At 44.4% G+C, this 14,766-nt stretch overlaps 1 protein-coding gene across 2 annotated transcripts in view; it reads left to right on the plus strand.

The window, feature by feature from the left end:
* The first annotated feature begins 3,900 nt into the window (after window positions 1-3,900).
* The window catches only part of BICC1 (BicC family RNA binding protein 1), a 242,065-nt gene continuing 231,199 nt past the window's right edge, over window positions 3,901-14,766 (plus strand). The window contains exons 1-2 of one of the 2 annotated variants that reach the window (XM_075934849.2): window positions 4,248-4,383; window positions 4,831-5,054. Coding sequence is in view for 1 of the 2 variants with exons in the window: in XM_075934848.2 (XP_075790963.1) it covers window positions 3,933-4,383 (451 nt within the window). In the remaining variant the exon portion in view is untranslated. Of the gene's footprint in view, window positions 4,384-4,830; window positions 5,055-14,766 lie in introns of both variants that reach the window. The other variant, XM_075934848.2, reaches the window with a different exon arrangement.

The following is a 14,766-nucleotide window of genomic DNA, read 5'->3' on the forward strand; positions in this document are numbered from 1 at the left end:
CAATAAATATCCTAAGATGTGGATTATTTACAGTGGTATAGTGAGGAGGGTGTGGGAGCGGAGTTACCCCCAGGTTCCCATGCTAGTGGGGCACCAATTTAGTCCCCTTCCACTCCCCGACGTCTCTCTGCTCATCTGCTCCTCCTCTGCTAGAGGTAGAATAGAGATAGAAATGTAGCCGTGTAGCCCTCTGCTGGAGGGTTAGTGCATGTGGGGCCTGGACCCAAACTGGAGGGGGTGGGGTAAGATGCAGTACAAACTCCCCTTCCCCCCCGCCAGGGTCAGGCTCAGCCATGCACCAGTCAGGGCCCCACCACACAGTGGCGGCCACAAATTTTGCCTCCCCCCAGGTGCATAACAACCTTTCTATGCCTCTGCTGGCATGTCCCTGCAGCCTCTGAGAAAGTCAGAGCAAGGGGTCTCCACATGCTGTCCTTGACAGTGGATACCACTCCTGCAGCTCCTATTGATCAATAATGGAGAACTGTGGCCACTAGAAGCTGTGGGGTCAGTGCCTGGGTCAGTGCCTGTAGACGAGGGGCCTCCTTGGACTCCACTGCTCCGTCCTTGGGGTGGTTGTCTGGCTACTCCCAGGGTACGAGGCAGGATTTGAACCCCATAGCTCTGCACTCCCCTGATAAATGACCTATCTCCTAGGGCCCATTCCACCTCTCTATCTTCAGCAGGTCCTTTATCTTGCCTTTTGAATGTGGGAACCAGCTCCAACCCTGGGGCAACCTGAGCTGGCTGCCAGGATGAGCTTGGAACTCAAGCCCCCAACCCTGTGCTCCCTAGGCAAATGCTGTATCCTCTAGGCCACTACGGAGCCCACACCACCTCCCTCCAGAGGGTCCCTTATCCTGTGTTGGCTCCGGAGTGGCCTAGGGGATTGCTCCCAGGGTGGACGGGGGCGGGGGGGGGGGAGGGGGGGGGGGGGGAGTTGAACCCACACCTATGATCCCTCAGTGCATCCCCTAAGCCACTTCAGAACCTAACCCAAACCACCACCCAGACATCCCTTATCCTGCTTTCCTAATGTGGGAGCCAGCTCCAGTCCTGGAGCAACTAGTGTTGGCTGCCAGGTCACTGGCTGTGTGGGTGGATTGGGGGAGGGGACTCAAGTCCATCACCCTACACTCCCCATGCAGATGCTGTATCCCCTAGGCCACTCCAGAACCCTCCCTCCCTTCAGAAGGTCCCTTATTCTGTGTTGGCTGTCTGGTCACTCCCAGGATAGGCAGAAATGGGACTTGCTGAGAGAAGGTAGGACTCAAGCCCACCACCCTGTGCGCCACAGGTACATGCTATTTCCTCAAAGCAACTCCAATATCCATCCCATCACCCTACATTTAGGGTGTCCCTCCCATACTCTGAACCCTTTGGTCCAAGATCAGAGACTGCACCCCAACTCCCTACCTCAGCCTGGTGAAAGTGAATGAGATTTGGGGAGGAAGAGGAATGGAGTGAGCAGGGTGATGTCTTGGTGTAGGGGTAGGAGCATGGGTAGGGCCTCAGAGAAGGTAGGGAAGGAAGCGGGGTAAGGGTACTTGGGTTTGAGGTAGATCTTACATTGCACTTATGGTTAAAAAGACTGGAGACTACTGTTCTATACAAACAAATAACAAGGAAAACACTCTTGCCCCAAACAGAATACAGATAAGAAAGAAAGGAATGCTAGAGCAGCATTAATGTTCTCTAGACCAGCCAGGGACTATGGACAAAATAACAAAACTCTGCAGCCAGTGGTTTCAAAAGTTACTGTCAGATCTTAAAACATCAAAATGATTGCCAACCACCATTGGGATCTCCCATCATATCATACCCTAGAATCACAGGTGTTAGAGACAGAAAATGTATTTTAAGTCATCCATTTTATCTGCCTACTGGCATATAATGAATTCAGTCCACAACACACATTGTGGAAGAGCAAATACATCAGCTGAAGGCTTGTCCATATGGGAAATGTTTCTAGTTACATTAGCATAATTATAACACTATAGTTAAACCTCTGTAGCTATATCATAGTTTAACCCACTACGTGGATACTTCTATTCTGCAATAAGAATGCCTTTTTTTCCTCAGCTTTGTTTAAACTGCTTTCCAAAGACATATATTAAATCACAATTTACCTTATACTATTAAAACTTTCCCATGTAGACAGGCCCTGAGTATATTATTATATAGCTTTTTTTCTTTTTCCCTTTTTCCCTGATAACCCTTTTAAAATCCTAACTAGCATTCAATCCTAACAGATACATTCTTATTCATAATAATGTATATTATTAAACCTCATTGTATATACTGAACCTTAATAAGCTATTTGCTTAACGGGGCATTTTGAATTTAAAAATCTTGAGCCAGTTTCTTATGCTAATTTGCATCACCTGCTACGTCCCCAGGTGCTGTAAAGAAATATTTTCCTTAATGTACAAGTTACAATAATACTAAAAGTGAAAGGTATTTAAAACTTTAGTTTATGTCCCACTAATAATGTTTTTTGTTTACTTTCTGCATGTGTCTCAGTTTCAACAATGCAAATCCCACCCCAACAGAATGAGGATCCCTTTGCCTCATGATGGGGTTGGTGTCTCCTATGCAGGATAAGTGAAGTCACTTTCAGGGTGTTTGTTATATGTTCTGCACTGTTTGGGTTTTCTAAACTGCAAATGTAAAGTAGGAGTATGTTTTATGAAGGTTGGGTCTTTAATGTTTAGATGGAGGGACCATGCCTTTAATTATATCATTGCTTAATTTGTGTATTTTGGAACAGATTAAGTAAGACCCAGGCAACTAACCTTTTCTCTATTTATCATTGTATATCATCATAATATATGCTCATTTTCTTTTCTTTGATAAACAATATAGTCATTTAAGTCCTGATTCTACAAACATTTAAAATGTGTGTTTACTGCTCAAAAAGACCCAGTCCTGCAATCAGTAATCATATTGACATAGAGTCCTCACTCCCCATGCTCCTAATCCTATTTGCTGACTTATGTGGAGATGTCTATTTCTGCTTGCCCCCATGATGAAGCATCTCCCCAGGTGGGGGTATAGAGTCCCCTCTTTCTTCATAATGGGATGTCTCCACTTTTGCTGGAATCCTCTTGCCCCTTCTTCTGGGATGAAAATCCCTCTAACCCCATGGGTGGCTCCCTCCAGGATAGGGAGCCCTGTGCCATCATGATAGGATATCTCCCCTCTGTGATGGGAATTACCCATATTCTTGTTATGGGGGCTCTTCTCCCCCAACAGGGATTTTTCTATGCCCATTGTGGAGAGTCTCCCTTAAAATAGATACCCCATGATGAAGTGCACCCAGAATTGGAAGCCTATCTGCCTCATGAGAGGAATGTCTTCCCTGGGTTTGGGAAATCCTACTAGCTCATTTTCTCCAAGGGTGGAGCTCACCCTACTCTCCATGACAGACTACTCACCCCAACAGAATGGGGACCCCTTTGCCTCATGATGGAGTTGGTGTCTCCCATGCAGGATAAGAATTCTCATGTTCTGATGAGAGGTCGTTTTGGGATGATACCCCTGACCAATGATGGTGTCTCCCACTCCCTTTTCCAGGGGATCCCCAACTCATGAAGGGGTTTCCCCCCACGATAAGAATATCTCTGCCTTCCCGATAGGGCGTTTCCTCCGGAGGAGGAGATCCGGTACTCCCATTGTAACTTGTTCCCGGCACCCCCATGGAGATGGGGGTCTCTGTGGGATGGTGCTCTCCGTTCCTGCCCCTCATAATGGGGTGACCCGCAGGCTCCAGGAGGGCTGTCTCCCTTCGGGTGGGGATCCATCCGGCTGAGGTGTCTCCGAGTGGTCATCCCCGCCCCACGCCAGTTCCCCCTGCAGGGGTCGCAGACTCGGCATGCCGGCCCCCGTCCGGGGATATCCCCTGCCCCTCCCGGCGGGCCGCGGGCGGCTCCATGGAGGCGGAGATGTTGTGCGGGCTGCGGGCGGGGTGGGGGCGCCGCAGAGCCGAGGCCGGCCCCGAGACTGGCGCACTCGGCAGGGAGCCGGAGGCAGAGGCGGGCGCAGGCAGCAGCGCTGGGACCGAGACTCTGGCAGGCAGCGGCTGGGATGAGGCGCGGAGGAGGCTGTGGGGGCAGATAGCGTCCCGCGGCGGGGAAGCGGCCGAGTGGGGCTCGGCGCTGTGGCAAGGGCGGCCCGGCAGCGCCATGGCAGCGCAGTGCGAGCCGCTGAGCGGCTACCTGCCGCAGGCGCTCTCGGACCCGGGCTCCAACAGCGAGCGCAGCGCCGACTCGCCGCTGCCCGGCTCCGAGGAGGACGCGGCCGGCCCGCGGCCCCTGCGTAGCCCAGAGTGGGGCGAGGAGCGATTCCGGGTGGACAGGAAGAAGCTGGAGGCCATGCTGCAAGGTGAGCGGGGCTCGCGCCGCGGCGTGGCGTGGGGGAGCCGGCTCCCCGCCCAGCCCCCGTTCTGGGGCCGCGAAAGGGGCGCGCTACCTCCCGAGCCCGGGCTGCTGCGGGGGCGGGCACTTGGGCGTCGGGAAAGCCGCGTCCCCGCAGTGGCTCTAGCGGGTCCTCCCGGGGGTGACCAGCGACTGGCCCGGGGCCTGCCGCTTGCTAGACAAGGGCGGGAGGGGCTGTTCCGCTGCGGAGCGCCCGAGGCTCTGCCTCCGCAGGCCCCCCAGTACCCGGGACAATCGCAGTTTGACCCCTGGGGGACAGCATGTCTGCTCTTGCTGGGCTGTCCCGCTCTGCGCTTCTCCTCTAGCGGCCCGGGACGCGAGGAACGGTCCTGAGAGAGGGCGCTTGCAATACCCTGGCTCTGAAACCTATTCCCCACCCCCTGCCCGTTCCCAGCACGTCCCATTCCAGATGTGGATGAGCTCTGCTTTCCGAAGATGTCCGGTCTCGCAGGGGTTGCAAGGGATTCTTTCATGAAGCCGCGGATTGCCTTCATCTGACCCTCGTGCAAAATGGGTTACCCTCAGTTCGTACAAATCTCTCTTAATGCTAATACAGGTGTCAAAGTCTGTCTGACGGTACTACGTCGCAGCTCCGCTGCTTCATCACAAACACCCTAAGTATAAACGCTATTAGAATTACTGGTATTGAAATAAAGCTTTGCTTTACGGTGAACACTGAAGAGTAGGAGGCAATCTTGAATGTTCTGGGCTACTGGAAATACTTAGTCCTTGCAGCTCAGGGAATGCATTTCAGATTTTTTTTTTTTAGAAGTAGGACAGTATTTTGCTGCATAGCAAAGTGGATGTTCATAAAATGGAAGACTTCAGAATTGCACGAAACCATCTAATTTCTGGATTTTTTTTGGAATATCCGAGTCCTTTAAATTGTGATTTGATCTAGATTTTTGTACTGATATGTTATTTATACCATATCACTAAACAATACACCTAAATAATGTAATGCTCTTAAGGCAAACAATTTAAAGGTTAATTAAACAAAAAGATCTTAGTTTTGAAAACAGTAATCTATTAGATTCATGTGACTGTGTTGGATAATGTTAATGTTGGTTTTAGGATTTCTTATGCATTTGACTATTATTTCATGTGATTTTGTTCCAAGATGTTTTGAATTATGTCCCCCCTCTATGAAACTGAAGGAAAAATTTTGAAAAAAATACCATGAATAGAAAGTATTATTTTTAAAGCAGATGTAGCGGGGGTGTCTCCTTCACAGTTGTGTAATATATTTAGTGATTTTGAATATCTTTTGGTCTATTCAAACTGAGCTGCAAACTATACTTACATTTCAGTGAGACTAAAGCATATCTGAATTGAATTAGAGCTATTATGGAAGTTTTAAAAAGTGCTATTTTACTTTCTTAAATATTTAGAACAATACCTACATGATGGTTAATCTAGCTTTTTTTTTTTTTTTTTTTTTTTTTTTTTTAGAGGAGGAACAGGAGTATATTATTAGCATGCACTTATCATGGCCTGTGCAAGCCATGTAATTTTGTGCCACTTATTATTGTGTGATACTCTAAATACTGTATACAGTACTTTATTTTCATTCTTTTTTAACTCTTAAGGCTGCATTTGTCAAAAACCATAACAGAAGACTGAGAGCTTTTCATCATTCATATATTATTTCACAAATGAAAATATTTCTCTTTATGCATGGGATCAGTCATTCTAAGCCTGTAAACATAGTGCTTTTTATTACCTTCTGAATTACTTGAAAGTGCACTGCGTAACTGAGTAAGCAAGGTTAGAAAATGTAATCTTTGACAACAGGAACACAAAATGGAAGGAAAAAAAATCTGGTTTCATACTATTACTGGATTCTGATAATTTATAATCAGTGTACTTGGAATGTTGTAATTTAGAATAATTAAAGATGAAAAATGATAGAACTTGAGGACATGGTAAGGAAGATGTGAATTCCAAATAAATGCACTATATTTCTGGACATGTTTTAGATGAAACATTTTATTTTAGCAAGACTTATGCCAATAGTTAACCAGGTTCTAAATATAAAAGGTGTAGGGTTTTTATTTTTACTTTTTAAAGAATCTGTCAGCTAGAATTGCTCTATTAGTTTCCTGGCAATGTTTTACTCATCATGACTATCACAGAACTTATATTTTAATATTGTTAATACCATTGGTAGTAGTCTGAAGGAGTGGGGTAAGTGAGGGAAAAAGAGGATGCTGAATAAAATAACTGGTGAACTGGATTGTCTGCCCCAAAACTGGGATAACTTGGTGATTATAATGTTTGGAATTTGTTTCAAATGAGATTCTCTCTACAGGGGGTAGGTTAATGTTTAATCAGTTAATATTTTGTTACTAGAAGAGAAATCTCAGTATGTAATAGAGTAACTAGTGCAGAGAAGCATACAATTTTTGTCATAAGTAACTGAACTAATTCTAAATTTGTGCCTATGAAAGATGTCATAAAACATACATTTTGTAAATTGCACAGACACCGAAAAGAGGAAGAATTTGTGAAGAAAGGTCACAAGTTAAAAGTGCTGTACGAAAATTGAAGGTTTTCTTTCACTTTTCCCCACCACATAAACTTCCATTACCTCATCCCACAGCCTGTCTTTTTACTGTCTAAGGTGGTAAGGGTGGGAGGGTAAAACAGATCTCATAAACCTAATCCATACTGACTCTGTAGCTGTCCTATCCAATGGTTAATGCATACGTAAAACTTAACGCAAAAATTGTGATATTTTATGTTGTTTTAGCCTAGCATGCATTTAAATTGTACCTCCACCCATTAGTGTATTGAACAATAGCATATTGAATTCAGAATAACAAGATTTTTTTTGTAAATGTAAAAACTCAGACTTTCATCATATTGAATTAATTTCTAGTAAATTGGTATTGTTGCAGTGGAAAATATTTTTAGGAAATGGAATAGAGACTATAATAAATTATATTTGTCTTCTTCCATCAGATTGCTAGAATTAAGTTTGGTGGAAAAATTCAGAAAAGATGCCATGGAGTAAAGTTGCATCTTAAATTAAAGATGTGTTGATGTTTGTACTCTTTTAATGAGATTCAGTACTTTTAGCTAAGTATCTGAGTACTTTACAAATACAAATAAAATGTCTAGACCCTGCTATGCTACTTTTATAGATGGCTGAGTTAAACACAGACAGTGACTGCCAAAGTGCCATAGCAAGTCAGTGGCAGAGATGAGAATAATACCCAGTAATCTGTGTTCACAGTACTGTGTTTTGGCTTCTAGACATTGATTTTTGTGTGTGTGTTAAAGATGACCATCCATTAAAAGTATAAACTGACTTACCAGGGTATGATATTTGGACCAGAATTACTGTACTGCCTTAGAAACATATCAATAGCCCAATGTTCTTGCTTGATATCCTTAAAATATTTAGAAAAACTCTATTTTATATCCCTGGGGTGGGTGGGTAGGTGTGTGTGTGTGTGTGTGTGTGTGTGTGTGTGTGTGTGTGTGTGTGTGTGTGTGTGTGTGTGTGTGTGTGTGTGTGTGTGTGTGAGAGAGAGAGAGAGAGATTATTTCTGCAGAAAGGAAGTAAGAGTCAAACAGTCTATCAGTGATTCTTTTGGTAGTGACATACCATTGAAAGAAAATCTTTCGTAGTACATTTGATGTAGCTGCAGTTAACTAAATCTTAATGAATGCTTAATTAACGTAATATTTTGGAATGATTTTCTTAATTATTTGTGTGTGTCCATAACAGCTGGACACTAATACAAAAATGAAAAACATTAAACTTACAAAAAGCTGTCCAAAAATTTAGTCTGACCGTAGCTATGAATGCATCTGCAGCCAAGATGGCCTTAAAATTAGTGAATGCAATAAATAAATGAAAAACAAAGCACAAACAAGCAAACTCCAAAATATAGCCTTATATTGGGTGACTTATTTTTTTAGTTTATCATTAATCATTTTGTAATACGATGAAAGGTAAAATGTGCCTTCTATGTCATGCCTCTACACAACTATTGAATGTTGCATACATGTGTACGGTATATAATATATATGTATCTTGTATATTTATGATGTTTTTGAACCGTAGTACCGAGGTCTGATCTGTTCTTATAGTCTGTATAATGTCAAACATGACTTGCCCTCTCTGTGTTGATGATTTCCTAAGTTTGTGGTCTCTCTTGATTAATTTTCAAAAAGGGACGTATACAGACTTTGTAAAAAGTATAACTAAGGTATTCTTAACTCTTGTTTAGGCATTGATTATAACGTTTCATTCAGGAATAATCTGAAATGTTTATATACATCTCTCATACTTCTCTGGTAGTTCTGCTTAGCATTTTTCATTATCTCCTCTCTTACCAAATGCCCAGTGAGCACAATTTTTCTTCTGAGGTTCTCTCATCTGGTTACTTATCCTTGGCTGGTTGGCAGTGTTCGTTGCTCACAAGAATGAATGCTTACAAAATGGGGATACTTTCCTGTAATCTAAATATCAGTTGTTTCTGACTGGTCTACTTTAATAGTGAGACAGCTCTAATATTTCCAACAGTTCAACTTAATAAAGTTACATCTAAATGATCAGATTCCATTTGTATTTTGAATTAATATTTTACTGAAAATAAAATCTGGAGACAGCTTTGTTCAGGATTTACTCTGCATGATTTTGTCTGATATATTGTATACGTCAGCAGCAATTCAAACAAGGTATTTGGTTTTTCTATTCTCTATCTTTCATGTTATAATTAATTAGATAAGGAACATACAGATCTTTGAAAGTTTTCTTCCTATACAGACCACATTCCTATAATAGATGTAGCAGTCAGGTTTTTGCTCTGTCAGTGATGGTAACTGTTCAGCTGTGTGCTTTCATGTTTTTGCTCCCGTTTATTGTGTTGACCCTCCACAATAAGTCAACACAGCAGACTTTAAGGAAGCTCCCAAAGACTACAAAATCAGATAAGGATCGAATGCACCCAGCCAGGTTTATTGTAGACAATGTAAAGTCCTAGCTTCCCCAGACCAAAGGGTCTACAGTTAGGCTAATATATGTATGCCCATTACAATGGACTCAGCTCAGTCAGTGCCAGGGATAACACACTTCCCCCTCGGCTGGACAAAGACAGTTCTTTGGGGTTCACTTTTATACAAAGGTACAAACAAGTTATGCATCACTCCTGACGTATCAGGTTTCTACCTCCTGTTGCTTAGTTGCCTCCCTTACTTCATACAAAGGAGATTTGATCATCATGCTGTCAGTTTAGACCTGGTCATGATCCTGGGTCGGTATGCTGGGGAGGAGGTTGGATGTGTCTTAGTGGAGCCTTCCTTGTGTTAGCATCCTCCTAAAATGTGTTTACAACCTCTAACTGACCTCTATTGTTTTGATACCCTCTATCTTATTTATGCTAATCTTATTAACTAAGCTTTCCTTCCTGCTCGTAACTTGACTTTGATCTGAGCAAAGTCTTGGCTATTGTTCCTAGGCCTCACATCAGACCTGTGATACCTGGGCTTAGTTTCAGGCCCTCATCTTACTAAAATAGTCTGGTTCTGTTTCAGGGATAATACTGTATTCTCTGCTAATACATTTCTATGGTGACCATATATACTAGGAATGTCAGAGTTTAACCAACTGTCAATGGTATCGGTTAAACCAGGGATGGGCAATAATTTTAGATGGGGAGGGGACTTCAGAAATTTTTGAAGTGGCCCCGGACAGGGCCAGCACACTCCTGTGCTTCCTTGCCCACGGACCCTCACTGGCCTGGGGGTAGGAGGAGTGTGTGAAGTCTTCCCCCCCCCCCCCCCAAGAGTTCTGCCAGCAGTTCAGAACAGCTGGTGGTTACCTCTAGGCACCCGCACCCCGGTGGCAGGAAGAGACTTCATGTGCGCTCCCCTCCCCCAGGTCAATCAGGGTCGGGGCGGGAAGCACAGGAAATCTCTTGCTCCCTGCCGTCCAAGAAGCATGCGGTGCTTAGTCAACCACCAATTGAGCAGCAGATGGTGGTTGATTTTAAGCCCTGCATGCCCCTTGCAGGGTGGGAGGAGACTTTGTGCGCTTCCCTCCCTGCCCCCAGGCCTTGGTTGGCTTGGGGGTGGGGAGAGCACACAAAGTCTCTCACACCCTGCCCCCGCCCTGAAAGGGTGCAGGGAACTTAGTTAACTTTGGTGGTTGACTCTAAGCACCATGTGCCACTGATGGGGGGAGGAGATGTTGTGCGCTCCCCCATATCCAGGCCTTGATTGACCTGGAGACAGGGGAGTTGGTAGGGCATTCGCAGGCTGGATAAACCTGCTTAGTGGATCAGATCCGGGTTGCGGAGGCCCTTAACTCAGGGGTGGCAAAAACATAGAGGCAGCTTTCCTGTGGCAGGGCAGCGAAGCGTCCTCCCTGGGATTTGGGTGGGTAAGGGCTACCTGCTGTGCTTCCAGGGAGACTTCGCTACAGCCTGCAGTGCATGTAATCGCTAAGATTTTTAGCAGATACACGGTTACCATATTAAACTGTTTAACAACCCTAATATATACCTATGTTGAATGTGGGACACCTGATAAAATTACTCCTGTTCAAGCAATTCAATGGTAATCAATCAGAATCATGCAGTACAAACATTCAAATTGATTGAGTTCCTGTTTAAAAAAAAAAAAAATACTGCATCATTGGGTTCTTTTCATTTTACCTTCTTATCTTTAGGGTTCACAATGGGATAGGTCACACTCACTCACTCCCATACTCCTCTCACACACAGAAGAGGGATGATTGACTGGCTCGACCCTCTATGTGCTGTGTTCTGGCTGGGCCCATGGGATAGACCCGCCTCTCCTGGTACCTGATGCCGTGTCTTCTTGGGGCAACACATGGTGGGGACTTGCAGGGCCACATGCCTTGCCCCTCCACCTGAGTTCACACCAGAATGTGCCCACAGAAGGCTTAGCAGCCTTTCAGCACTTTGTGGGAGGAATGAACAGGAGCTGCTTCCTGGCCCAAGTCTTTGCAGAGCTCATCAGTTGCCCCCTCCCTTCTCTCTGGCTCCCTTGATATAGGTCAGAGTGCTCAGCTCACCAACAAATGACCAGCAGGTTCTTTGCTTTCCCAACTGCCTCTGGCTGGGCCAGCACCCTGGAAAAGCCCAAGCAAGACTCCAGGCTGAGGCACAGATAAGGAGAAGCCACACCCTGCATGGGCCGAAGCCTCGCACAGAGCTGGCATGTGGAAGCCTCACTGGCCCTCAGCTAATCTCTGGAGAGGCACAGGCAGTAGAAGTGATTTCTCGCCTGTTCACATCCCAACTCTGCAGGCTCCTTTGCAACTCCCCAAGCAGAGGCTTAGCATCCTCTTCACCCACCCCACCCAGGATCCCTTCCTGCTTCCACTGTGTCAAATAGCTACTAACACTACCAGGCTGCTCTGTCCCCAAAAGCACCATTCTCCCTCAGTCACCTCTTTGGCTGGGCTTGCTCAAGCCACTGCAATCAGGTTTAACCCCTTCCTGGTATTATGGACAGGAGGCAGCTGGATTATATCAGTGGTCATCAGCATTTGGAGGTGTCAGTAGCCTTTCGACATTGTGAGAGCAGGAAGGGACAACCTGTTTCCAGTCACATGGGAGCCAGAGAGAAGGGAAGGGGGAACTGATGAGCTCTGCAAAGACTTGGGCCAGGAAGCAGCTCCTGTTCATTCCTCCCACAAAGTGCGGAAAGGCTGACACATTCTCTAGAAATGTATATAGTAAAAGCTGGATTAAAATTGTGCAACAAAATTGATTAACCACCACCCTTTTCAGTATTTTTTTTATCTTGAAATGTTTTAACCTAAGGGGCCAGATGCTTTACTGATTGGCAAAGATAGAAATTTACCACAATTAGAATCTTTTTTTTTTTAAAAAAAAAAAGTATAATAATGAGAGCTACCTAAATTACGCTGTATAAAGGAACAATTTTCCATTCTGGATAAAGATATAATAGTGTGGTAAGCTGAACCTATCCAATAGCATTTACTGTGGTGTTAACATATATGTAGCCAGAAAGGTTTTAGATAATTTTCAAAGCTTTCAAATTCCAAATGTGCTGACTGGACTTTTCTATAAAAAATATATGAAATGATTTTTGGTGACCTGTAGTTTAAAAATGTTCTTGCATTCCGTTGTTAACATTTGTAGTAATATCACTTGCTCAAGTTTCTGTGTGTTTTTTTTTTTTTTTTTAGTAGCACAACAGGCTATCATGGTTTGGCATGAACTGCTGAGTTAAGTATTGCTGGATTGCACATTCCTTTTGGTTATATTATAATCTGTACTTCCATTGGAAAGTGTGCCGTGTTTTGAGTATTTATTTCAGGCTGCTTGGCTCTGTCCCTGTCTGCTGTTTACTAATGAAGCATACTTGTTATTTTCAGACCTTTGTATAGCAGAATTAATTGTGAAGTGCTTCTTAGCAATAGGGAAACATCCACTTTAATGATAAATGGTAGAAAATAGTGAGGGGCATGCTCTGTAGCTCTAAATATCATACAGGCAGTCTCCGGGTTACATGGATCCGACTTACATCGGATCCCTACTTACAAACAGGGTGAGGCAACCCCGCACTAGCTGCTTCCCCCCAGCAGACCAGGGAGACGCGAAGCTAGCGCCCCCCCCAGCAGACCAGGGAGATGCAGAGCGGCTTTTCTCAGCAGACACCTCAGCTTGAGAATAAAGGACTGAGGGAAGTGAGGTGTGGGAGAATAAAACTGAGCTCTGGAGAAATGTTTGGCTAGAGTTTCCCCTACAGTATGTACCAGTTCCGACTTACATACAAATTCAACTTAAGAACAAACCTACAGTCCCTATCTTGTACGTAACCCGGGGACTGCCTGTACTTGAAATATTTTAATTTATTAAAAATAGTTTTTAGTTCTACATATATGAAAGTTATAATGAATATGCTGTCTATAGACTTCCCACTCAGTTAACTGATCTAGTATCAGGAACTGTGTTTGTGATTAAGTGTGCAAGTCAAAAAGATGGATTCTTTGAGACATACCTTCCTTTCCAAAGTTCCCATCTCCTGCATCTAATTCATAGAGTTATGAACATTGATAGTATTCAGAACTACTAGATTGTGATGAAATATCTGAATGAGTTGAAAGAGGAGATGATAATGTATAAGTTTCCTAGAACAGAATCAAATGTTTGTAAGGGTATGTCTACACTTGCAGCCTACTTCGGAATAGGGCTGCAAACGTAGGCATTCAGAATTGCAAATCAAGCCAGGGATTAAAATATCCCACGCTTGATTTGCATCTTCCCGGCTGGGCGCCATTTTTGAAATGTACAAGCCTGGAATAACTGCCTGCGTCTACACGCGGCAGTGAAACGGGCGTTCAAAATAAAGCCCTATTTCGAACTACCTGTTGTTCCTTCTGCAATGAGGTTTAACACGTAGTTCGAAATAGGGCTTTATTTCAAATGCCCACTTCACTTCCGCGTGTAGATGCGGGCAGTTATTCCGGGCTTGTAAATTTCAAAAATGGCGCCTGTCCGGGAAGACGCAAATCAAGCGCGAGATATTTAAATCCCGGGCTTGATTTGCAATTCCGAATGCCTACATTTGCAGCCTTATTCCGAAATAGGCTGCAAGTGTAGACATACCCTTAGGAGGTCATCTAGTCTAATCCCCTGCTTGAAGTAATACCAACCTCAGTTAAATCATTCCAGCCAGGCCTTTGTCAAACCAGGACTTAAAAATCTCTAGGGATGGAGATTCCACCACCATCCTAGGTAACCTATTCCAGCTTCATCACCCTCCTAGTGAAATAGTTTTTCCTACTGTGCAACCTAGACCTACCCCACTGCACTTGAGACCATTGCTCCTCATTCTGTCATCTGTCACCACTGAGACAGCCTCTCTCCATCCTCTTTGGAATCCCCCTTCAAAGCTGCTATCAAATCTCACCTTGCTCTTCTCTTCTGTATACTGAGTAAATCCAAATCCCTCAGCCTCTCCTTGTAAGTTAGGGGGCTGGAGGACATTATAGTTTTTGTTGCCCTCTGCTGGACTTTCTCCACTGTGTCCACATCCTTTCTGTAATGGGGGCCCCAGAATTGGACACACTACTCCAGATGTGGCCTCACTAGTGTTGAATAAAGGGGAATAATCTCTTCTCTAGATCTTCTGGAAATGCTTATCCTAATGCACCCCAATATGCCAGTAGTCCTTTTGACTCATATCCAGCTTCTGTTGACTCATATCCAGCTTCTCATGCACTGTAATCCCCAGGTCCTTTTCTGCTGAACTTCTACTTAGCCAGCCGGTCCCCAGTCTCTGTCAGTGCTTGAGATTCTTCTGTCTCAAGTGAAGAACT

The sequence above is a fragment of the Pelodiscus sinensis genome, chromosome 8, assembly GCF_052426305.1.
Source record: "Pelodiscus sinensis isolate ZL-2025 chromosome 8, ASM5242630v1, whole genome shotgun sequence".
In the NCBI taxonomy this organism is placed as follows: Eukaryota; Metazoa; Chordata; order Testudines; family Trionychidae; genus Pelodiscus; species Pelodiscus sinensis.